Here is a 27,330-nt window from a genome sequence, read left to right as displayed (position 1 = left end):
TTTAACGAGCACAGTTTCAGTCCTATGATGCGGCCTGAATCCAGACTGAAACTTTTCATAGGTGTCATTTTCTTGTAAGAAAGAGCCCAGTTGGGCAGACACAACTTTTTCTAGTATTTTAGACATAAAAGGTAGATTTGAAATGGGTCTATAATTTACTAGATTATTCGAATCTAATTGTGGTTTCTTAATGAGAGGTTTTATAACTGCCAGTTTAAATGTTTTTGGAACATAACCTAAAGATAAAGACGAGTTAATAATATTGAGGAGAGGCTCTTCCACTACAGGTAACACTTCTTTCAATAGTTTAGTTGGTATGGTCATATTTAGGGGCCTGTCACATGAGAACGAACATATTTAGGGGCCTGTCACATGAGAACGAACATATTTAGGGGCCTGTCACATGAGAATGAACATATTTAGGGGCCTGTCACATGAAAATGGTCATATTTAGGGGGTCTGTCACATGAAAATGGTCATATTTAGGGGCCTGTCACATGAGAACGAACATATTTAGGGGCCTGTCACATAAAAATGGTCATATTTAGGGGCCTGTCACATGAAAATGGTCATTTTTAGGGGCCCGTCACATGAGAACGAACATATTTAGGGGCCTGTCACATGAGAACGAACATATTTAGGGGCCTGTCACATGAAAACGGTCATATTTAGGGGCCTGTCACATGAGAATGAACATATTTAGGGGCCTGTCACATGAAAACGGTCATATTTAGGGGCCTGTCACATGAAAATGGTCATTTTTAGGGGCCTGTCACATGAGAACGAACATATTTAGGGGCCTGTCACATGAGAATGAACATATTTAGGGGCCTGTCACATGAGAACGAACATATTTAGGGGCCTGTCACATGAGAATGAACATATTTAGAGGCCTGTCACATGAGAACGAACATATTTAGGGGCCTGTCACATGAAAATGGTCATATTTAGGGGCCTGTCACATGAGAACGAACATATTTAGGGGCCTGTCACATGAGAACGAACATATTTAGGGGCCTGTCACATGAGAATGAACATATTTAGAAGTCCGGCACATGAAAAGGGTCATATTTAGGGGCCTGTCACATGAAAATGGTCATATTTAGGGGCCTGTCACATGAGAACGAACATATTTAGGGGCCTGTCACATGAGAACGAACATATTTAGGGGGCCTGTCACATGAAAACGGTCATATTTAGGGGGCCTGTCACATGAGAATGAACATATTTAGGGGCCTGTCACATGAAAATGGTCATATTTAGGGGCCTGTCACATGAGAACGAACATATTTAGGGGCCTGTCACATGAGAACGAACATATTTAGGGGCCTGTCACATGAGAACGAACATATTTAGGGGCCTGTCACATGAGAATGAACATATTTAGAAGTCCGGCACATGAAAATGGTCATATTTAGGGGCCTGTCACATGAAAATGGTCATATTTAGGGGGCCTGTCACATGAAAATGGTCATATTTAGGGGCCTGTCACATGAGAACGAACATATTTAGGGGCCTGTCACATGAGAACGAACATATTTAGGGGCCTGTCACATGAGAATGAACATATTTAGAAATCCGGCACATGAAAATGGTCATATTTAGGGGCCTGTCACATGAAAATGGTCATATTTAGAGGTCTGTCACATGAAAATGAACATATTTTGAGGTCTGTCACATGAGAACGAACATATTTAGGGGCCTGTCACATGAGAACGAACATATTTAGGGGCCTGTCACATGAGAATGAACATATTTAGAAGTCCGGCACATGAAAAGGGTCATATTTAGGGGCCTGTCACATGAAAATGGTCATATTTAGGGGCCTGTCACATGAGAACGAACATATTTAGGGGCCTGTCACATGAGAATGAACATATTTAGAGGTCTGTCACATGAAAATGGTCATATTTAGGGGTCCGTCACATGAGAATGATCATATTTAGGGCAAAGTAGAGGAAATGGCATAACACTGAAAGGAAGAACAACTCACCATAATTCACCACTTGATTAAGATCTAGAAAAAGGAAAACACAGTAAGGTCAGAGCTTTTTTTAATACATGTGCTAAAGCCTGTTAACAACACACGATACCTCTTGAATCTGAATATGACACACCCATAATAACACAGACTGAATGAAGAGCTCCATCCATGTCATTTGAAACGTGAATTATCGCATCAGACACACTTCCTACCGCTTAAACAGCAAAAACACATGAGTGTAGAGCTATAAAGTCATCACAGGTCTAAACACATCTGGATGATTGATCTGTCATGCTGATGATGCACAATCACTGAAGCTTCACAGCACGCGTTAAACACTGCTTGACCCGAGGGTGCAGTTTCGGGAGAAACATTATAGGCCTAACGTTACCTATTAAACAGCTTTGTATGATTAAGAGTGTTTATGTTTTACCTGTGAGTTTGACTTCAGGGTGTTCTGTGCAGGATGTGTAATAAATGCGAACTGTACTACAAACAACTCTTCCGTCGCTTCAAAAACACGTCATCATCGTAAGAGCACTATAGCGCCCTCTAGATAAGAAGACAAAAACTGCGTGAGATGTCGAGTAGGGTAGGAGATGTCTGGAAGACTCTGCGTGTATTTCATGGCCACACTTACTAGTAACTACTTACATAAAAACATGAATGTACACAATAACTGCATTATATCAAACTGTAACAAATAAATGTTAGTAGCCTATAGTAGTTAAAGACACTTAAATAGGCCTTTAAAGTAGGGCGAAATTATTATATAATTTTATTTATACATTTGTATTATATTTTCTCTTAATATATATATATATATATATATATATATATATATATATATATATATATATATATATATATATATATATATATATATATATATATATATATATATATAAACATTATTAACCAGACATGTTTAATAGACCTAGCTGTATATTATAAAGCATGTACATCTGGTTAATAATAATCTTAGTAATATACTTACAAAATAACATACTTATCTTTTTTGTGTTCGTGCTCTCAAGTGCATTCGTCAAATCATTTAATATGTTTGGTTATTTGCTGATTAGGCTAATTATTCTATTTATTTTTTATTGAAATTTAGTTCAATTAATGAGTAGCAACAAAATAAAATAATTATACTCTAGGTGGCAGAAATGTTTCATCATTTTCTAGAGTAATCTTTTTGTCCCCACAAATAAAGGTGTCAGTTTTCTGTCAGACAGAGCGGTGTAAACGTATACACATGGCTTTATACAACATGCATTCAGATGCTCAACACGCACATCCATGTTTTCACGCATTTCTTTATAGTTTAAGTCCCAAAATAGGCCAGATTTGATAAGATTGGTTTACTCGCATCAAGTCCTCTGAGGGAATCGAGTTATTGTGACCACAAGCCTGCAGTAACCAGAGACGGTTTCTGGAACACTGTGTAATGCAGAACTAAAGAAGACTATCTTCTTACCTTTGTGTCTTTGACTTTCATGAACTCAAACAGGAATTGTATAGTTAAATCCCTCAATAAAAGCAAACTGCTCATGGCAACCACAACACCGTACCTGCAGTGTCCAAATCAACAGCTCACGAGGGCAACGACAACATCCACTGAATCATTTATTGAAACAATATATGTATTTTTATGTAGAAGTACAGATGAAATTAGACCACATTACAAACACTGTTTAGTCAAAGCAAACAGAAGAATTGAACCACATCATTCATGTCATGTCAGTCATCCAATGCAAATATACATTAAATGTGTTAAACCCCTCCATTGTTCATTCTTGAGTAGGAACTTTAGCTATACACGTTTAACACAAGCAAAAACACAAGCGAGCGAGAATAAATATGTACAAATAAACCTAATTCAAGAACATAAAGACAAACATTAAAAATCTTTTCAAATTGACAGTCAATGTTTTTTTTTACTACTGTTAGTGGGAGAGATATAAATACACAGAAATGTGTAAATCCAGTGCACTAGTAAATAAGGCACCAGTTTGTAAGGCTGTAAGTACGCTGATGTCCTTTAAGCATTATTTTTAAATGTGCTTCAACTGTATTAAAGGGTTATCAAACAAATACGGTGTGACACAAGTTATAGTGTTGCATATGAATGCATGTTTTACTTTCCATGTTATTGTATTAAACTCTATTCAACAATTTAGAAAAGCCTAAAAACCTCAACAAACCCAAATCTCATTGTTTGTGAAGTTAGTTGTGAAGACTTAACGTTACATTTAACCTAAACCGAGTGTGATGTTTTACACATGAAACCACCTCAGGATGTGTTGTATCACCCTGTTTGTTTTTTCTGTGAAAAGCGTTTAAATGAATGAGAAGTAATGCGACACAGAAGCAGCTGACATGCGTTCCCTTCAGTCCTGGTGGGTGAATTAGGCAGGGCTCAGGGCTTGTCCTCCTCAATGGTGAACTTCTCCATGGGTTGTTTGCCCAGATTAAAGATATCCTGCAGCAGATCACGGGGCGTGAGGATGTGTGTCGAGCCTGAGGACAGTATAAAATACATTATTTGAATCTGGCTCAGTTTCAAAACCACAGGCAGGATTTTAAAACATCAAGCCACAAAGCCTCGAACAGAACACAGAATGATGTTGTTCGCGAGCGCTCATGTGGACCCTTACCAATGATGACCTCACAGGATTTATTAGCATGTGTGACTTCATAAGCACAGCGCATCTCTGAGGGACTGACTCCGCCCAGAAGAAAGACGATGAGGCGCGAGCCGCTCCTCAGGTCATCCGGAGAGCTGCCCTTGTGCTTCTGCCGCGCACTGACACAAAACACACACAATCAGTGCAAGAAAACACACATTTATTACATGCAACATAAGAAAATGACTCCTGCATACGGTTCTGTTCAAAAGTTTGGGGTCGCGAAGATTTTTATAGTTTTTGAAAGAAGACGAATGTTCACAAAGGCTGCATTTATTTGATCGAAAACTCAGTAAAAACAGCAATATTGTGAAATATTATTAAATAACTGTTTTCTATGTGAATATATTGTAAAAAGCTGAATTTTCAGCATCATTACTCCAGTCTTCAGTGTCACATGGTCCTTCAGAAATCATTCTAATATGATTTGATGCTCAAAAAACATTTCTGATTATTATCAAAGTTGAAATTTTTTTTGTGTGATTTTGATGAATACACATAAAAAAAAGAACAGAATTTATTTGAAATGGAAATATTTTTTCATAATATTATATTAATGTCTCAGTCACTACTAACTTAACTACATTTGTCAGTATCTTGGACAGAAGCTCAGTTGCTTTAAAAACAGTAGCGAATAATTTTTCCAGCAAGTAGTGTGACCAAAAAGCTACATTTCGTTTTGAGTTTTGATGAGCCTGCAATGCACTGAAACATCGTCTTCTGATTAGATCACAAACTAAAATCGTGCGTTACCAGCATCTATAGCTTCATCACACATCTTACAGCTTCACAGTTCACTGAGAAGAGATCGTCTGATGATTATATAAAGGACGGACAGAAGTAGGTTGATATTTCATTTGGATCGATTAGTAAAGTTTACACTTATGTATGTAATTTATGCAAGTTGTCGATGCGTCAAAGACTTTAAACTTGAATAATAGCCATTTTAAATTCATTAATTGTTCTGCTTTATTGCACTCTATATCAAATGTCTACTTCTGATTTTATGATGACCCGTCATAGTTTAACTTTCCCGCCACAGTTATATAATGAAACTAAAAGACAGCGTTGTGTTTTGAGCCATTGCTTTGGCAAAACATCTGTCAATCGGAAAGAAAACAAAATCGTAATATTATTGCGCTTATCATAAGGCAAAGGCTGTGTAATGAAGTAGGTTGTGGCGGGTTTCAGAACGAAGCGTTTCAGAGCGGCTCCGGAGCGTTCACAGTAAATGAGCTTCATCACTGCATGTGCTGTGAGTTTAACGTACATTTTTGACTACTCCTGTGTATCCAATTTAAGTTGCATATATGTTTAAATGTTGCACTTTGACAGTCAGTTTGAGATTTAGGCTATATTTGAGTATTGTGTGTATCTATGGAGCGTTTACAAAATAAAGCAATACTCTTTGAATCAGAATTGTATTGTGTTTCACTGTTTTAACCCCTTAAACCCTGAGGCCATTTTTGGAGTTTTTTGTCTGAGTGACACACAAAAAAGTAAAGACTCATAACTTCAAAACTCTAACAAGGAGAGTCAAAAGGTAGGTATCGTTTGATAGAACTATTTTCAAATTTTTTGAAAATATAAATTACATTACATTTGGATATTCCCCTGCCGAGAAACTGCTGATAAATACAAGAAAAAAACATAATTTTTTATGATTTTGCATATCTCTCTTGTTTGACATACAATAACTCGGGAAGGAAATACGGTAGCAGAAAACTTCTTTTTTGGGGAAGTGCCCCTAAATGTGAGCTGCATCGAATCAAATTTTGTGGTGATCGCATAAAGTACTCAAAAGTTACAGCATTTGGAACAAAGGTAGCCTTTTTTTTTAGTCCTCACACATTTGGAAGGCAATAAAAAAAAAAGAGTTTTCTGAGTGACATACACAAAACTAAAGACTCATAACTTCAAAACTATAGCAAGGAGTGTCAAAAGGTAGGTATCGTTTGATAGAACACTTTTCAATTTTTTTGAAAAGATAAATTAAATTACATTTGGACATTCTCCTGCTGAGAAACTGCTGATAAAAGACAAAAAATATATATAATTTTTATAATGATAATGCATATCTTTCTTATTTGACATGGAATAACTCAGGAAGGAAATAAGGTAGGAGGAAAAATCTTTTTTGGGGAAGTCCCTCTACATATGAGCTGCATCTGGATAAAATTTTGTGGTGATTGGATAAAGCAATCAAAAATTATTGCATTTGGAACCAAGATAGCCTTTTTGTGGAGACCTTGACGCCCCCTCATGGGCATTTTTTAAATTGTTTCACCATGAAGAATATCTTGTGATAAAAGCAATAGATTAAGTTAATTTTGGGCTCATTTTAATTGTATTAATATGCTGTAAAAAATTAAGTGCAATTTTCAACGATTTTTGAATGTTTCATGAGATGTATGATGTTTTTGACACATTGCAGTACATAGCACAAAAAAGTATTTTATAGATTATGGAATTTTTTTTTTTATATTTATCAGCAAATAACTCAGCAATACTTAGGAGTTTTTAAAATTGGCTACATTCACTGTAAAGTTCAGACTCTAAGGTTTCAAATGACACTAATTTTGTTTGAATCAAGGCAATATTTCTGAAAAATATGATAATGAATATTTTCGCAGCTAGGGGGCGCCATGGGTGGCGCACGCGGGCGGTACACTCCGGTTTAGAGAGACTAGTCAGCACTCGTTCAGAGTTGATTGAAGTGGTTGGATTCTTTAAAAAGCTGAGATTCTAAGCTTTAAAATGATACATATTTTGTGTTATTCCACGTTTGAAAACGAGCGCGGACGGTTCCGGGAAAATTGGAAAACACTTTGCACCCAGAAGGATGAGAGACTTGTTTTTTACCCAAGTATGCATCACTTCATGAGGAATATCTCGTGATCAAAGCAATGGATTATGTTGTCTTTGGGCTCTTTGTAATCGTGAGAATCTGCTGTCAATAAAGATGTTCGATTTTTCACAATCCATGCATGTTTTATTGAGTTATGAGCTGAAACGTCACATCAAAACAACATAGCATCACTGCTATTGCTACTTCATAGGTGCGCCTCTGGTATTTTTTTGTGTCAGAACGCCATAAGGAATATCTTTAGATCTGAGTGATGGATTATGGTGTGTTTGGGCTCTTTTTAATCTTAACAATCTGCTGTAAATAATGATGTGCCATTTTTCACAATTGATGCATGCTTCATTGAGTTATGAGTTAGAACGCGACATAAGTGCTACATCTATAATAAAGATCTATGTGCGCATTTGTGGCTTCGTGTGTTACAACTCCACGAGGAATAACTTTAGATATGAGTGATGGATTATGCTGAGTTTGGGCTCTTTTTAATCTTAACAATCTGCTGTAAATAATGATGTGCCATTTTTCACAATTGATGCATGCTTCATTGAGTTATGAGTTAGAACGCGACATAAGTGCTACATCTATAATAAAGACCTATGTGCGCATTTGTGGCTTCGTGTGTTACAACTCCACGAGGCATAACTTTAGATATGAGTGATGGATTATGCTGAGTTTGGGCTCTTTTTAATCGTGAGAGTCTGCTGAAAATAATGCTGTGCATTTTTCTACGATATGTGCATGCTTCATGAAGTTATAAGTGAAAACCAAACGCGAGTGCTTCATGAGCATATATTTGGCTAGGTGCGTCTTTTGTATTTTCTGTGTTAGAACGCCATGAAGAATATCTTTAGATGTGATTGATGAGTTTGGACTCTTTTTAATCGTGAGCTCCTGCTGTAAATAACGATGTGTCATTTTTCATGATCGATGTATGTTTCATGAAGATACGAGTAAAAAGGCCAAGTCTAAGCTACCTCGCTTGGCTACGTGCGTTTGTGTATTTTTTGTGTATTAGAACTCCATGAGGAGTATCTTTAGTTCTGAGTGATGGATTATGTTGAGTTTGGACTCATTTTAATTGTAAGCATCTGCTGTAAATAATGGTGTCATTTTCCACAATCGGAGCATGTTTCATGAAGTTACAAGCAGAAATGTGTCTAAAATTCAGCATCCATATATGGTTTACCTATGGGTCTCTTGAGGGGCTTATTTTACAAAAACCTTGCTCAAGTTTAGTAAAAGCCTGAAACAATTATGCTTGCTGTATTCTACTCATTGAGACTTTTCAAATGACATATGACACATGACTATCTGAGCAGTATGATGTTTTTGACACATTCCAGTACATAATAATTTCCCCTTCCTCATAAATTATATATATAAAAAAATCATTTTATCAGCAAATAACTCAGCACTACTTTGGAGATAATCATAATGGCTACATTCATTGTAAAGTTTAGACTCTAAGCTTTCAAATGATGCCTATTTTGTGTTGATCAATGCAGTAGTTTTGAAAAATATGACAATTATTTTTTTTCATAGCTAGGTGGCGCCCTCCGGCGGTATAATCCGTTCTAAAGGAATAACTCAGCACCTGTTAGGAGTTGAATAAAATGTATAGGTGCATTGAAAAGCTGAGATTACTAGCTACTTTTTGATAGTAATTTGTAGTGTAGCAAACTACTTTTTCCGTAGAGTGGCTTGACTGTATCTTAACTACTTTAACTTATGAGTAACTTGCAGCTTGTCAAACTACAGCTTCAGAGCTTCTCCAACACTGCAATTCAACGCATCCTTGCTGAATAAAAGTATTAATTTCTATAAAACAAAAAGAAATCTTACTGACCCCAAAGATTTGAACAGTAGAGTATGATCTATGGCATCATGCAACTATATCATCAGCAGGAATGAGAAGAGTTTTCATTTTAAGTGGTCCATGTTATTTATAAAAATAATAATAACATGAATCAAGGCAACAAAAAGGAGCCTAAATGTATGAAATGTGAAATACTGTATGTGAACACAGAACAAGCAGCCAACAACCCAAAGTTGACCCTTGCCTTACCTCACCACTCTGAAAGCCCAGAGGAATGGAGAAACAGACATTGACTACAAATACAAAACTTCAAAATGAAACTTCTTGGATTTTTTGTTTTTTCTTCTAATGATGGAGAATTAAAATATACCAAGATACTGAACCTATAATATGGCTTTAAAGCCAGGCTCAGACTACAGGAGTTTTAGACCATTCTATTCCTGATTTACCCTTTCCAACATTCGGAGGAAAAAGAACGTGTCCAGGGCATCAGCCCAGATTATCTTATAATGCGAGGCGTTTACAGATCCAATCTTAAATCTCCCGATCTGCTCACGGACACACTTGGGCCGCCCCGACAATTTCAAACATGTTTGATATTTAGGATTTTCCTTATTTGCGTGATGCAACCAGATTTCACAGTCGGTACAGATTTATAAACTCCTGTAGTCTGAACCCATCTTAAAGGGTCATTTCACCCATTTGAACATTGTTTTTTATTTAAAGTGGGTCATATGTGTAGTCGAAATGTAAAATAATTTTTGAATTTGGTGCCTTCGTGACCGAGAAAAGACAAAAAATAACTTCAGAACGCATTTGTATGAAAGACAACAACTCCCACAATGCACCACATTGCACAGCTCCGCAAGCCACTCCCACTAATCCAGAAAGCGCATATCTGCCTATAAGAGAAATCACTCTTCCGTCTACAAGGCTAGCTACCACCAGAGCTTGAAATTCATTTCACATTCACACAAAATGTCTAGTTAGTTGGCGAACTCATATAGTGCATTACTCCTCGTTTGTATTTCTTTTGAAAAGGTGAATTATTGCATGGTACCTGGATGTTCAGTCAGAACATATGCGGTGCGAAACTAGGATAGTTCACAACACAAACGTCCGTGTCCTCGTCTGATTCAGAGATTTCGTCCAGGAGAAATTGTCATCGTTGAAATTCTTTGCCGCAGACGGACTCTATCTCTGTGTTCATAGCGGTTCGTTGCTGCATAGTGAGATCACCGGCGCCACCAGTCCGCCCTAACTCGAGCCAGTCCGGGCTCCTCGTCCGCGGCAGGCAGGTCTTCTGCCTCGGCTGCTCTTCGCTATAATGCGGCTTGTAAAGGTAGCCACAAACACCTGATTCAAGCATCAGACTTCCGAAATCCTCTTCCTCTAGTCTATATCATATTGAGCACTCTCCTCCGCTATTGTCATAACTTTACATCTGTCTCCACAGTGCCTGTTAGCTTAGCTTCAAACAAGATGGAGGATATTGCTTTCAGTTTCAGAGAGTAAAGTCCCACCCACTGATCTGTAATAGGTCTGTAGCGTGAGCGCGCCCCACCCTGGGAAAGATGAGAAACTAGTGTCTGTAGTCTTAACAGAAATCCCCCCCTCTAACACTTCCTCCTACAATGACGCAAAATGACGATTTTTGCGTCATTGTAGGAGGAAGTGTAAGAGGTAAATAACAGATTTCTCCCGTCTCAGGGGAAAATGAGAGAGTGTTGCACGACCATTCAATAGAATGACTGGGTTTCTAACAATACAAAGCTTAATGCAAATGGGTGAAGTGTCCCTTTAAGTGTGTATCTTAAAGTAAACAATACAGTCATTAATTCATTATGAAATAGACTTGAGGGAACTGTGAATGAAAGTGTCTGGCTCTACCTTACGGCACGCGAGCCGTTCCACGCAGACGGACACTCAGACTGGAACGGCCAGTCTTTAATCTCCAGTTTGTTCTCCACTGCATCCTACCACACACACACACACACACACACACACACACACACACACACACACACACACACACACACACACACACACACACACACACACACACACACACACACACACACACACACACACACACACACACACACACACACACACACACACACACACACACACACACACACACACACACACACACACACACACACACACACACACACACACACACACACACACACACACACACAGATTTAGTTGACAAAACCAAAATATAACAGTAGTATTTATTTGCTCTTCTTACTGATGCACAGGCCTTCAGGGTCAGGCTCTAATTTCAAATGCCCAGGAAAACCGTATTCTTCGGGGTTTCTGTGGTCGGAGAACTCAAAAGGTACTACAAAAATAAGGGGAAAACCTGGGGTGGACTGTATTTCTGTCAGTTTATAAGGTTAATATTGATGCCTCTGCTAGAGATGATGTGTGTGGCGCAGTGAAAGGAGACTGGTTGAGTTGTGTTGATTGGGTTTCTTGCTTTAATAATGGTATTCTTGCTGCCTGAGAGAGACACCTGTCTGTGATGCGACGCCCTGTTACACTGCCTTTCTGTATAATGATGGTTTCTATAGCTGTTAAGAGGTGGATTAATTCTGGTAGGACACCACTGAAGGCCTAGCAGTGAAATGCACAGCCCGCTACTGCTAATGCATAAAACTAGCGCAATTCAGTTTCTTTTCACTGAAATCAACTAGAAATCTAATGGTTTTCACAGATGTTAAAGTGTTATTTATAGATGACAAGGAAATAAGACCATGTTTATTTGTGATTTCTGGAAGCATGACATTTGATCTATCAGTCAAAACCTAGGATATAATGGCAGTGCCCTTAGCCATGAACACATGTGCATTGGTCTTATTAACATGACACACTATAATTGTAAGCTCATATCCTGTTGTATTATATATCAGGGCTTGAGAATAAGGGTGGCCTGCTGGCCCAGGGGCGGCGAGAGCGTTTCAGGACACTTTTGGGATACGGCTGCATGGATGATGAAAATCAGTGTTGTTCTTGTACATCCACTTACATGTCTTGCAAACGTACATGTTTGTATTTCCAGTATATACATTATGGTTACATTACATCTGTGTAATTTCCAACTCGTCACACAAACAAGGCAACAATTTACAACAAGGTCCCATTAGCTAATGTTAGTAGTTAGTGCATTAACTAACAATGAGCAATACATTTGTTATAGTGTTTATTAATTTGTTAAATGTTGCAACTGCTCATTGTTAGTTTATGTTAGCTCAGGTTCAGTAAACAATATATTAATATATATATATATATATATATATATATATATATATATATATATATATATATATATATATATATATATATATATATATATATATATATATATATATATATATATATACACATACATATATATTAATCCAAGGGTTTTCAAAGTGGGGTACTTATCCAATAGCAGGGGGTCAGACAAATAATTTGCTATCCCATATTTTCTGGACTACAAGTCAAATTTGTATTATCCGAAACGAGGTACTATTTATATTCCAAAGTGACGTATATAATGCATTTAGTGTCAAATAAGCGAAACTTAGGGGCTGTTTACACCTGGCCACTTCATGCGTTTTCTCAGATCGGATAGCTATCCGATCGTGAAAAGACCAGGTGTAAATGCCCTCCGAAACGCATTCGAGACGGATTTGAATCCGATCGCTCAAACCACTTCAGGAGGAGGTCTGGGCCGCATTCCAGACAAAACTGGACAAGTGTAAATGCATCTGGTTGTTGAAACCACATATGTAAATTATACTCCTCCCAAAAATGGTAAAAAATAAACGTGTGAGAGCGTGTTATAGGCTATATGTAATGTTATATCCAGATATGACGAGGCTACTGGAACACGCATCACCGCAGATGAGAAGCTGAGCATCTATTCATTAAGCCAACGTGCAAACTATCGCAAATCAAAGTGAAAGTAAGTCGCAGACGCTTAACACACAATCATCATCATTAAAAGTAGAGAAATGAAATGATCTTACCAGGGCTGTTGCCGCTCTCTCTTATTGCGGTCTTTGATTTAGAAATTTTTAGCTGATGATCAATACAATGCAGCTCATCTGTTGCTTTCGTGACGAGCACTCCATTAAATCCGCATATAGTGCGGGAACTGAGGATCGGATTTAAATCCCTTTTGCAAAAACACATTTATGTGAACAGGTGTAAATGGAATCGTTTTGATAAATCAGATAGCTATCCGATCTGAGAAAACGCATGAAGTGGCCAGGTGTAAACAGGCTCTTAGACACTTAAATGTGGACACTTCAAGGTTTATATCGATTTGGTTCATTTTTGTGACATGCGGGAGTTCAATGAGACGGCAAGCGCATTTTGTTTGTTTTCTTTATTTTCCAATAGTATGATGTTTTGATGTTATTTTACAAGGTACGCAAGTAAAAATAGACCCTTTAAATGTTTTGAATGAAGTCTTACTCTTATCTAATGGAGTATTTTAAGTTGTTTGGTCTTACATAAGGAATCCAAGTGATCGCACCAGCGCCTCATCCGTGCAAATACAATATCACTTCTTATTGCTAACTGATTAATTGTGAGTTTAATAAATTAATTTAACATTAAATAAAGCACATAATCTGTACCTGAGATTATCATTGTCACACATGTATGTTGTTGTTCCAGATAAGGACAAAAACTTTGATTAACATGGAAGAGATGCATTTTATGGCGTCAGGTTAGGACACAGTGTTAGAGTCACTCACCTCCATTACATCTTTGATGACGGGTGTCCAGCGAGACACGTTGTAAGTCTCCTGGTCTGACCGGTCTCTCCGTGATTGTTTACGAGATGAGAACATGCTTGACTGTTATAAAGAGAGATGAAGGTGAAAAACTAAATATCAGCCAAAATAAAAACTTGTAAAACAAGACTTGTATGTCACACGCCCCATCAGACTTCACTACCAAGTCAGTTCAATAGCATATTACAGTATATCAATCCTAATAATATTTCAGTCTAGGAATTGGCTCTAAGTGTCATAAAATATCAAAGGTATTGATACTGAAAGGATCCCTTTACCACTCTACAGATAAAGCATTGTCGGGAAAATTCGTTTTGCGTATCTACCCCGAATTGATAAAATAAAATAAAATTCTGTATCAAAAATTCTAAGGAAACACCAGTACTTTGTTTAGGCTTGGCTTGTAGGGAATTACAAACCTGCGCACATATATTCATACGCACATAACTATAGAACCAATTCTAAATGCGCATGTGAACGCCATCAGCGTTTCTCACAGGTTCGCGTTTAAAGTTTGTATAGAGAGAATGGTGTCGTCTTAGCGGCCCCTAATTTAATAACAAATGATCGTTGCGACGGAAGCGAATCAATCAAAACTAACTTTAGCTGGAAAATAACTTTATTAAAGAACCGCTATAAAGCCAAAACAATCTCTGTTACCTTAAATCATACGTTTATCTCTGTAAAGCTGCTTTGAAACAATCTACATTGTTAAAAGCGCTATATAAATGAAGATGACTTGACTTGACTTGAAAGGCTGGTATTGTAAAAGCACACAGCACACTCTCACTTCCCTATTCCTAAATATGTTCCAAGCTACAAAACTGCAATTCAAAGCATATCACAACCAAATAAGTCATTAGTAAGAGGAAGTTGGAAAAGAAGCAGTGCCAGAGGAGAAAAAAAGCATCCGTGGACTCACTGTGGAAACAACGGGAACTCCCAGATGTTTCCAGTTAAGGATATACCCGGTTTCATGCTCGATTTTCACATTCTGGATCAGTTTATTCAGGTTCTCCTCTGTCGTACCTGACCATGACACACAAACACACGTATATTCAGCTTTACACATCCAGCAGGAAAACACATCAGATGTTTCCTAATCTCTACATGACAGGGAAAGAGAAACATCCACCGTTGAGGCTGAAGATGTAGAGAAGGACGGCCCGGATCTTGTCAGTGGTGTCATACTGGTTTAACAGCACAGGAAGTAACGTCCTCATGGGGTCCTTGACCTTCTGTCCTTCAGCATCTGCACCTACAGCCAGATCCTACACACAAACCAGAGGCATGATCATACACACTCTGCCCAGAAGAGGGCGCCCTTTCCCTCAAGCGATCACCATGCTCTACCTGTTCTGCTTTGCAGAGTTTTTCCACATATTTCTGATAATGGCTCATCAGATCCTCGGCTAAACTTACGTGGACCGTTTTCTGAAAGAGACGGGAAACATGCACCGGCAATTGAGTCACTCAGTGGGTTTCTACAGTATTTTAGGCAGCCTGTTGAATGCATAGGTCCCAGGTGTCATGTGATAGCACACTCTTTCAGGGCATGCGAGGCATCTCGATTACCTGAGTAACCTGCTTACGAAAGGCTGGCATCTTCTTCATGAGCTGCGATAGCGCTCCGATTGTGATCTGCCAATGACAGGGGACATCTATGACACACTCGTATGAGGGACTCTGTAACTGGAGACTACTGTTATTGTTCTGAGCTGTTATTAACTGTAAAAATATACTGTACCTTCCCATCAGCCGATTGCTTCTCGTTTCTGCCGGCAGAGATGTCCTTTACCAGTTTGGGGATTTGCCTTTGGAACAAACACATAGGTACTGGTTACATTCCTGCGGGTGTTTATGATGGTAAATTGGCATATAACAGGGCCACACTGCATGTGTCTTATGTGGACGAAGCAATCCCATAATGCACTGCAAACAAGCTCTAAGGAGGACGGAGTTGAGAGAAATGTATAAATATACACTACTGTTTAAAACTATGGGGTCAGGAAGATTCTTTTCTTAAAGGAAATGAATACTTAGCACATGGCCACAAGATTTCAATTTAAACAAACGCTGCTCTTTTGAACTTTCTATTCATTAAAGAATCCTGAAAAATATGAAGCAGCACAACTTTTTTCAACATCAAATCATCATATCTTCAGTGACACTGAAGAGGAGTAATGATGCTGAAAATTCAGCTTTAACGTCACATCAATAAATCACATTTTACAATATATTCACATAGAAAACTGCTATTTTAATTTGTAATAATAGTTCACAATATTACTGCTTTTACTGTATTTTTGCTTAAATAAATGCCAAAACATATAAATAATTGACCAATGTTATTTCATGGCCTCGGCAGAGTCTGCTGGTTCATTTTAACAAGTATTTCTACTCACCCAGTGACCTCAGCAATGTGCATGTGACGTAATTTGACCCATAATTCATCCTCTTCATTCAGTAAAGCTTCTTTCTTGGAGCCATCCTTTGTTTTATACCTAAGAGTAAACACACAGAAAAACACTGATACACAGCAGAAGCATAATAAGAACTGGGATGTGTTATAAAGTAAATAGAGACAACTCTGATTTCACACTGATCCTCCGTAATGATTACAGTATTGATTTCAAGCTCATTTCAGTGTTAAATAGAAGTGATTTGGCTGAGGTGACATACTCATAGCTGTTGTCCTTCATAGGTATGAGGTCATAAGCCATGGCCTGGTAGGTGAGCTCGTGAAGAATGGGGCTGACAGGGTCCAGCGCACGATCAACGATCAGAAGCTGAGACGGCGTTTTTCCCTGAATATGAAAGAAAAGTTCTGATGGTTTGTGCTAGCAGAAATTTCACTTACAAGATGAACAACAAGACCAGAAACAAGTCTCCGGGAGTAATGAGGAAATTACCGTATTCAAAATTCTAAATGTGGCATTGAACAGGCAATTTTATTTACTAACCATTTACTTTATTACCATGCATTAACCAAACAGCCATTGCTGCAAACCCATTTCAGAATAAACTCACACACACATATACATACATATACATATATATATATACATATATATACATATATACATACATATATACATATATATACATATATATATACATATATACATATATATATATACACATACATATATATATATATACACATATATATATATATACATATATATATATATACATATATATATATATATACATATATATATATATATATACATATATATATATATATATACATATATATATATATATATATATATATATATATATATATATATATATATATATATATATACACATATATATATACACACATATATATATATATATATATATATATATATATATATATATATATATATAATTTAAATTAAAAATATAAAAAATAAACAAAAAAAAATCACATTTTGTGAAAAGATTTGTGAAGCTGATTTGCTGCTCAAGAAACATTTCTTATTATCATTTTTTTATTATTTTTGTGGAAACCATAATACATTTCTTCAAGATTCTTTGATGAATAGAAAGTTCAAAAGAACAGCATTTATTTGAAATGGGAAACTTTTGTTACATTATAAATAGGGGTGGGTGATCTGACCAATCATATCTCATGATGTGATAATTATTTTTGTTTACGATAATGATAAAATCACAATATAGTTATTTTGGTTAATAAAATTAAGAACAAATAAGCAAATTATTAATTTTTTCTTTTTTTTTTTTCCAGGAAAACATTTATATACCAGAAAGAAATACTACAATACTACAGATAATCAAATATAAAAATAAGACTGCATACACTTCACTGTATGAATTAAATATAAATTGATTCTTATTAAAGACACATTCAGTGAAGAGCAGTGAGTGATTTTCTTTTGTTGTTTGATTAATATTAAACACAAAGAGAGCAGCAGGTTTATTAGGCTGCTGTCACTTTAAGGCGAATGCACAGATCTAATACGCTGATACACATGCGGTTTTCACTTCAGACACAACTGACTGTGTTTCAGTGAATACTCCACGCGGTGCGCATTTTGACAATTGCTTATGTATTTGACCATTTAAGCGCAATAGGCCGTGAAAAAGAACTGAATTTGCGATCACATTCAGAGACGCGGCTTTCTGCACACACTCCAGCTGTGTGTCAGTCAGCGCAAGCACCGCTCTGAGTTCCTTTTCACAGCTTATTGCACTTAACTCTTTTGAACATCATGTACATACTGCTCTTTATTTTCCTCATTCATACACGTCAATAACTTTAAGTAGTTCTGCACTATGCAGATATATTTACACACCGCTATATAAACAATATAGCAAAATCAGTAATACTTTATAATAAGATTAATTAAATAACATTAATTAATGTATATATGAACTAACAATGAGCAACACATTTGTTACAGTATTTTTTGATGTTTGTTAGTGTTTGTTTATAAAAATCCAGCTGTTCATGTTAGTTCACAGTTCATTAACTAATGTTAAAATCAGGGTTCCCACACCTTGGTTAACTTCAAATTCAAGGACCTTTCAAGGACTTTCCAGGTCCAATACCCTCAAATTCAAGGACTTAATGTGGGGACACACTTCAAGTGAGAGCAAGGTTACATCATGTTACCTTGTAAGATACATTGTTACAGTTTTGCGCGTGTGAACGTCATGGCAACGTACAACACAAAGTACCGGGAAACATGCGGGAAACACGACGTAACACATAAATGCGCATAACTAGCGTAAATTAAGCGAGCTTGTAAGCATAGGCCACGAAGCGTTGGCGAAATAACACATTAGCGGACCGGAGGGAATAATATGGAATTTTTTCCAGAAAACTTATAAATTCAAATTATAAATTCAAGCACTTTCAAGGACCTGTATCTATGTAAGTTTATTTTCAAAAACTTTCCAGGGCCTTGACTTTTTTTTCCAGATTTACAAACTTTCAAGGATTTCAAGGACCCGTGGGAACCCTGTAAAATATACATCCTTTGATTTTAATAATGTATCAGTAAATGTTGAAACTAATATTAACTAAGATTAATAAATACTGAAGAAGTATTGTTCATTCTTAGTTCATGTTAACTAAGGTAAACTAATGAACCTTATTGAAAAGTTACCATAAAATCTTTAACGATAGAAACTTTATCACCACCACAATATTTAACCGCCACCAAGCCCTAATTAATTTTACTGTCACTTTTGATTAATTTAATGCATCCTTGCTAAATAAAAGTATTAATTTACTCATAAATATATTACCTTAACTTTTGAAGAGTATTGTGTATCTCAAGAAAACTATATTTTTATTTATAAAGCTGTACATCCAACCGCAGTAATATGATAAGCTTATGTGTTTGGTTGTTGCAAACACTCAAAATCACTCACCTTTATTTTCGAGTTGTCATCCAACTCGTAATGTCGCGCCAGTTTATTATCCACAAGTTCAGCCAACTGCTTTCCATATCCGAGAGCTGAATCTCTGCACAGGACACAATTCAATGATTCGAAGTCCATTCAAGCATCAGGTGTAATGTGAGCACATGTGAAGTGAATAAGAGTGTCTGTACTTCTTGAATCTGACTCCAGGGTACTCGTCCAGCGTGGCGCAGAGAGTTACGATCTGATCAGCGATCGTCTCCAGCGTCTGAGCTCTGTCCTGACTGTTCGGACTGTAGATGCTCTTGAAGGCCTCTGGGTTATCACAGGTGAACACCTGCACAGGTGACCCATAAAACACAGTCATGCACAATAAAACACGCCAGACCAGGCTACATGAATTTGCAGAACACAGATAAACTCACTTGTGCTTCCTGTGGCAGAAACGAGATGTTGATCTCTTTACACACTTTAATGTGTTTGGCACAGTTCTTCTTCATCTTGTCGAAGAGCTCATCAGGGCAGTCTGGGGTCATTTCAATATAATAGTCATAAAAATGTCACTGTTTCTAAAAATAACACATAATCTAGCGGATTTGTTTTAAATCAAAACAGAGTTGAGGCAGTGAACTCACAGTCAGTGAAGAAGACATATGCAGCTCTGTATTTGGGTTTCAGTTTGAAGTCATTAATAAATGCATCAACACACTGTAAAAATAAAAGCATCCAGGTCACAAATAGATCATCACAATAAAGTAAGGCTTATTATGTACACTATATGGACAAAAGTATTGGGACAAAATCAAGCACCTAGCCATGCAGTCTGCATTTACAAACATTTGTGAAAAAATGGGTCGTTCCGAAGAGCTCGGTGAATTCAAGTGTGGTGCTGTGATAGGATGCCACCTTTGCAATAAAGTCCATTTGTGAAATTTCATCCTTGCTATTCTTTGGTCAACTTTAAGTGGAATTAGTGGAAAGTGGAAGCATTTAGGCAACAGCAACAAGTAGTGAAAAAGCACGTTAAGTCACAAAGTGGGGTCACAGAGGGCTGAGGCGCATGCGTAACAGTCACCAAAGCTCTGCTGATCTCATAGCTGAAGAGTGAAACTTCCACTCCAGTAATATCTGCACAAAAACTGTGAGGCGGGAGCTTCACGGAATGGGTTTCCATGGCCGAGCGTCTACATGCTAGCCTCACATCGCCGACTACAAGTGTGGGAAGTGGAGTAAAGCACGCTGCCATATATATATATATATATGAAGAGTTCAGATGCAAAAGCCTCTAAGTGCCATCTGAAATTTTCTTCTAGAATGATCATTTTTATCAAGCTTGTATATTTAACTTAAGTAATTTCACTTAAATGACAATTCATACGTAATTTGCATTGCCATTTAAGTGAAATTACTGAACTTAAATATACAAGCTTGATAAAAATTATCATTCTAGAAGAAAATTTCAGATGGCACTTAGAGGCTTTTGCATCTGAACTCTTCATATATATATATATATATATATATATATATATATATATATATATATATATATATATATATATATATATATTATAATAAAGTGTTATTATTATTCAATTCTGAACTACAAAAGATGTACAGCAGACAAGAAGATTGTAGTATCAAATGAGGTTGAGCATGTTGAGCCAATAGTGTGATGTGATAAGCTTCTGATCAGTTATCCATTGCTTATTTTTTCTTTATTTTGTGGCTTTCAGAACTGGAGAGATGCAGCAGTGTTACTGAAAACAGAAGTGCGAGTGAAAGCAACAGCAATCTGGGGTCTGAGTTCTTATGAAGTTCTGGTGTGAACAAGAAAGGTCTGAGATCACTTCAATGCTGAAGAGAACCAAAAGAAGAACCAGGTTCCTTTTGTAGTCCACTATATATCTGAAGCCTGGTGCACACCGATGAAAAGATGGGACTCGATCCGCTTCCAAGCGAACTCTGGTGTAGTTCGACTGAAATATGAACAACACAGACCGAAGACATGTAAATGAACCAAAAAAGGGACATGATGTCACAAGATGCGACCCTAAAAAGGCCTGAATGCTCAAGCAAACCTGTTTTTCTCATCATAGTCGTGATGTTGCCCATCACAGTTCAGTACAGGATCAGAACCAGGTCTCCTCAATGCAGATCTTCATATTTGTGTGACGACTCCTGGCGCTGTTTTGACTCTTCAAGAGTTCTCAGCTGGTCAAAATACCATGTAGCTACACTCATACAACGAGCGCATTTATCCCAGACCACAGCAGTTTTGAATGTTCGGTAAGTTCCACCACTAAATATATGCAAAGCCAACCAATCAGGTTGTGAACATATCTATATGTCTTTAGGTTCGGTGTTAAAATGCCAAAGTGAACACTAAGCGGATCAGGACTAAAAAAAATATTTTTGCTCCAGACCAACTGAACCAAAAGAACCGAAATACAAGTGTGAACACACCCTAAATGAACTGGGTTTGGTTCTTTTAAAACAAACTATATGTGTGACGTCATTACAGTCTCTGTTGGTGTAATGATCAGGTGTCCCAATACATTTGTCCATATAGTGTCTCCTGAACTCTGACCATGGCAGTGGGGGTCATGAAGTAGACGGCCTTCATCTCTGGAACCGGTTCTCTGTTTTTGTAAATGTCCTCCACAACTGTGAACAAACAAAAGGTAACACATTATGACAATAATTCCCCATCCAGTTCATTCTTTTTCTCGATTAAGAGGAAACGAGAACGCTTCCCTTCTGGAAAACACAGGAAGGAAGAGTGTCCGACTCTCACTACACAAAGAAGTTCAAGCACTGGATCCACAGAGAGCTGGATTTCTGTCTAACACAAAGGATGTTCAACTGAACCCGGGAGCAAAACCTCTTTCCCTCACTTACTTGTGATGCCCTCTGACATGAGATCGGACATTTTGCAGCAGGAGGAGAGGAGGCGGGTGGTAAACTGGTCCAGTATGAGGATCTGTGAGACAGATTTGACATCAATCACAATTACGGAACAGGAATCGTTAAAGGGATACTTTAGCCAAAAATGAAAACTATGTTGTAATTTACTCTCTTATGTTGTTCCAAACCTGTATGACTTTCTTTCTTTTACAAAAGACGACATTTTGAAGAATCCTGGCAAGCCAAGAGTTTCGGTTCCCATTGACTTCCATTATATTTTTTTGTCCATACAATGGAAGTCAATGGGAACCGAAAAGGTTTAGTTACCAACATTTTTCTAAATATCTTATTTTGTATTCTGCATGAGAAAGCATGCATACAGGTTTGAAACAATATAAATTATGACAGAGTTTTTCATTTTTTGCGTGGACTATCCCTTCACGTATTTTAAAAATTCTGGTTTCAATTCCACTTTCAAATCAAGGTGCCCTTTATTAAAACAACCATTCAGTAATTAAACTTATGCGGTAACACTTTATTTTACAGTATACTTCTTACACGTTACATGTACAAGTATGTGCTGTTAATTAACATTACTCAGTACTTTCTTATTTGTAACAAGATCTGTAAGAGGGTCACCTTAAAATATAGCTTCCTTTAAAACCTTTAAAATAAGGTTCCATTTGTTAACATGAACTAACAATAAAAATCTAAAGCATTTAATAACCTCAGGTAATGTTACTTTCAAAATGTACTAATATATTATTAAAATGGATGGATGGATGGATGGATGGATGGATGGATGGATGGATGGATGGATGGATGGATGGATGGATGGATGGATGGATGGATGGATGGATGGATGGATGGATGGATGGATGGATGGATGGATGGATGGATGGATGGATGGATGGATGGATGGATGGATGGATGGATGGATGGATGGATGGATGGATGGATGGATGGATGGATGGATGGATGGAGACTAACTTTTCCAACTTTTAACTTTTCTACCAACTTTCTCAGTTGGTCGCACCATCATATGATTTGGAAATTGGTAGCACCTTTTTTTTTTTTTGCTACATGCCATGGGATTAATCAATGCATGCTGATGAATAGTGGTCTTAATCTGCATACCCTAGTTTTGCACTGATGTAAAAAGACTGGCAGTGACACAAGACCTCATGTTAGCAAAATGTTTTAATCTTTTAACTCTCAAAAAAAAAAAAAAAACATGTTCTTTAATGTTTGATTATAATTTTACTGTCTTCACATAGGGATGGGAATTGGGAATTTTGATAAGATTTTATCAATATCAATGCCACTGACGATTCTGCTTATCGATGCGATTCTTTAACGATTCTCTTATCGATTCTTGATAGCACTGTATGGAAAAATGTAGTCATATGCTTTTCAAAAAAACAATTTGTTTTATTTATTTTAAAGCTTAAGCTTGAGTAAGCAAACTGTACTTTTTTATGTAATTTATGTAATAAATAGAACCTTATTGTAAAGTGTTACTGATTAGTTATACACCGATTCAGACGTCTCCTGAGTTCACTGTTGGAAAAATCAGTTGTTTTAACCATTCATTAAAATGAATCGGTTCAAATGAGTCATCAGTTCGCGAACGTCGTGGACGTGTCATGCGCGTTGTGTGATTATCCCAGCAGTTAGGACATGGACATCCAAGATTTTTGTCAACACAGAAAACATTTCATCACTGGATAGTTTTTTTTTCGTTTAATTAAAGTGTTGTTTTATGTCTGAATGAATGTCTGAAACGCTTTTCAGAGAAGATAAGGCAACTTATTTAGCATAATTCATTTCACACCTAGCGGTAATTCAGGAAAAAAAAATCTCTGAATGCTCCAAGTGAAATTTTGGTCTTCCGACCTTTTACCACCGTGTCAATTTATTTTGATTAATATGTGCGAGGGAGAGAGAGCAAGACAGCGCTTAGTTTGGAGACGGTGGAGTCTTGTTTACATTTTCGCCTGGCTCCGAAGCGAGAGAGTGCGCGACCGGGTCTCTCTCTCTCTTCTCGTTCTTTCAGTTAAACATGCGCCCTGTCACAAGCGCAGCAGTTCATCTACATTACTCACCGATCAAATAAGACTTTGGCGGGACAAAAAATCACTTTGGCGGGCGCTAAAACAAGTTCGTTGCAGGAAAATTCATGCGTGAATTTAACTTAGGCTACATGACCATGCACTTGCACAAATGCGACCACATAAAATTTTAACTCGCACATTCTCATAAAATGGTCGCAGTCTGGATGGATGGATGGATGGATGGATGGATGGATGGATGGATGGATGGATGGATGGATGGATGGATGGATGGATGGATGGATGGATGGATGGATGGATGGATGGATGGATGGATGGATGGATGGATGGTCTCTACAGGAATAAATCTAAACGCATTCAAACTGACCTTCCATACTTCTGACTTTCTGCAGTCGGCAATGATGGTGTCCTTGATTCCTGTGACGTCAGATAAATCAATGTATTAGTTAAAGCAGTGAATCGGTTTTGCTGATGCACCATGGAACTAAAAATCAAGAAAAAATTCCAAGAAACTTTATTTCCTATTTTGAGTTTGTTCTGCTTGAGAGCAAAGACATATAATTGTCTGTAGAGATACAAAAAAAGTATGAATATGTTAAATGAAAGTAAAAGTACAAGAGATTTTTTTTACCAACTTCTGAACTGAGCTTCTCTTTTAAAAAAAAAACATGATTCCACTTCCTCTCTTTAGATTTATTAATATTATCTTATTTATTTTTTTGTTATTTGAAGTAGTGAAAAATCAGTCTGCGAAATTGTATGAGTGAAAGGTGAATTTGATTAATATGTCAATTTACATGCAGATCCTGATCGGTTAATGTTTTTTTTTTTCCTCCACATTTTGATCTACTGGGTCTCTCTAAAGGGCCCTGGTTCAGAACCACTGCTATATATACCCGTCAAAGTGCATATACCCCCTTAAAATACTTTAAAAACACATCAGAATCTATACATTGAACAAGGTTAACGTTAAATGACTTTGTGCGTGTCACGGCACACATGGCTCTCCTTTCATGGAATAACTCAAATGTCACAACACAGCAGACCGGAAGTCACTAATAAAGTTCACAGAATGACATCATCAAACACTCCGCGTCATCCAAAGTCATGGCAACATACAGAGCCCACAACTAACGTTATAACCCCGTTCTCCATTAAAAACAGGCACAACTCCTGCAGTTGAATTGTCAAAGTGAGCTGAACCGGACAGGCTAACATTAGCTAGCAGAGCAGCTAACGGAAACAGTGACCCAATGACACATGTAAGACATTTACCGAGACAAACAAACGGGACACGCCCCATATCGCACTTTTTTCTTATTAAACACCAAAACAAACACCTAAACAACTTCATGGGGCGGCTGTAACTCCTCTGAGCAAACCCAGCACACTAAGAGTGTCTCTTCAAACTTCTGACAGCTCTTCCTCTGAGCTGAACTCCAATAAGTTAAATGATGAAGTGTTGCACTGTGCATACAAGACGTTGGAAGAAAATCAACTGTTGCTCTCAATGAACTTACTTTGCCAAACTATCTTTTTCAAGCCGTGTTCTGCTCCAGTTGCCATCTTGAGTGAGTCCAAGCAAATGCGCGCTCCCGTCATCTGGGAGGAGGGAGTGAGTGCGCGCACGCGTGCGAGTGTTGGATACAAGTAGAGGATATTATGCGCAGATTTATAAGCTTAAAAGTCTGATTTACAAAAAAAGCTATTGAACATTTCCACTATTACTGCCCAGTGAACAAAGATTCAGTTCATTAAACGGGTCATTTGTCAATTGGAGTGGCAATAAAACTTTACATTAAGGTCTCATTTGTTAACATATGCATTAGCTAACACGAATTATCAGTGAGCAATTTAGAGCATTTGTTAATCTTTATTAATGTTAGTAAAATATTGTTCATTGTTTGTTCATGTTAGTTTATAGTAGGCCTAAGTGCATTAATATTAACAAATAGCCTACAACTTTTAATTTAAAACAATTAATTAAAATGTACAGTATGAAATTAACATTAACTAAGATTAATAAATCATAATGATTGTTTATTGTTAGTAAATGTTATAGTAGCCTATATATTTATAAGCACTGTGTGACCACTATTTCCACCAAGATTTTCCTAAAATGGGGACTGTCATCATGATAGAGTCAAGATCAGGGGACATTTTGGAAATATTAAGAAGACTATATGTTTATGAAAATATAGGTTAAAATGTCAAATCTGCAAGTTATCTAACCTTACACAGAAAAAAAGTAGTCCAGAACAGAATTCACAGAATTCCCCTTTTATTTAAGTGACATCCATTGACACCACAGAGTTAACTTTTCCTTACAATATAATAAAAACAATTAAATTCAATGTTAAAATCTATATTCACAATATAACCACTCTATGTGTGTAAAACATTTATTGTTGCAATTAACCTGATGTATGTGGGAACATTCAGATTTTGTTATACATGACTCTCAAACTCAATTAAATATGTATGTATTTATTTATTTTATTTTTTAACAGTGCACAAATGACAAAATACACATATGCAAACATTGTATGATTCATAAAGTGTATTTCAACTGTTGCAAATTAGTGGGACAGCACTTGTCACCATAAATAAAGAATTACCCAAACACATGTTGAACTGTTAGCGGGGCATGTCTTCACACAGGGTATACGTTAAAGAATACACCAACCATTCAAAAAATGTAAAAGGTAACAAAAAGGATTCCTGGGTCCAGAAGCCTTTATAATTATACATATAAACTAAATGCCCAAAATTTACCATCTCAAAATTACAAAAAGAAAATTTAGTCTCCTTTCT

The 27,330-nt window shown here is 36.9% G+C and overlaps 2 protein-coding genes across 2 annotated transcripts in view; both read right to left on the bottom strand.

Moving 5' to 3' along the window:
- rabggta (Rab geranylgeranyltransferase subunit alpha) overlaps positions 1-2,517 on the bottom strand; it is a 28,798-nt gene extending 26,281 nt beyond the window's left edge. The window contains exons 1-2 of the mRNA XM_081386672.1: positions 2,418-2,517; positions 1,994-2,017 (exon numbers count right to left, since the gene is read on the bottom strand). Of these exons, the coding sequence (XP_081242798.1) occupies positions 1,994-1,996 (3 nt within the window). The 5' untranslated portion in view covers positions 1,997-2,017; positions 2,418-2,517. The remainder of the gene's footprint in view (positions 1-1,993; positions 2,018-2,417) is intronic.
- A 1,048-nt stretch (positions 2,518-3,565) lies between these two features.
- stxbp3 (syntaxin binding protein 3) lies at positions 3,566-26,158 on the bottom strand. The gene is made up of 19 exons (XM_081387630.1): positions 26,037-26,158; positions 24,884-24,933; positions 22,439-22,520; positions 22,128-22,204; positions 20,176-20,248; positions 19,966-20,066; positions 19,732-19,877; positions 19,550-19,643; positions 16,838-16,962; positions 16,561-16,659; positions 15,903-15,969; positions 15,731-15,796; positions 15,509-15,589; positions 15,291-15,426; positions 15,078-15,184; positions 14,117-14,218; positions 11,247-11,332; positions 4,645-4,793; positions 3,566-4,507 (listed from the first exon to the last, which is right to left on the bottom strand). Exons 1-19 carry the CDS (start codon positions 26,116-26,118, stop codon positions 4,407-4,409), a joined length of 1,824 nt encoding a protein of 607 aa, XP_081243756.1. The 5' UTR covers positions 26,119-26,158; the 3' UTR covers positions 3,566-4,406.
- Positions 26,159-27,330: the final 1,172 nt, after the last annotated feature.

The sequence above is a fragment of the Scardinius erythrophthalmus genome (assembly GCF_964197995.2).
Source record: "Scardinius erythrophthalmus genome assembly, chromosome: 15".
In the NCBI taxonomy this organism is placed as follows: Eukaryota; Metazoa; Chordata; class Actinopteri; order Cypriniformes; family Leuciscidae; genus Scardinius; species Scardinius erythrophthalmus.
The sequence above is the reverse complement of the archived record's forward strand: the minus strand, read 5'-3'. Positions and strand labels throughout refer to the sequence as shown.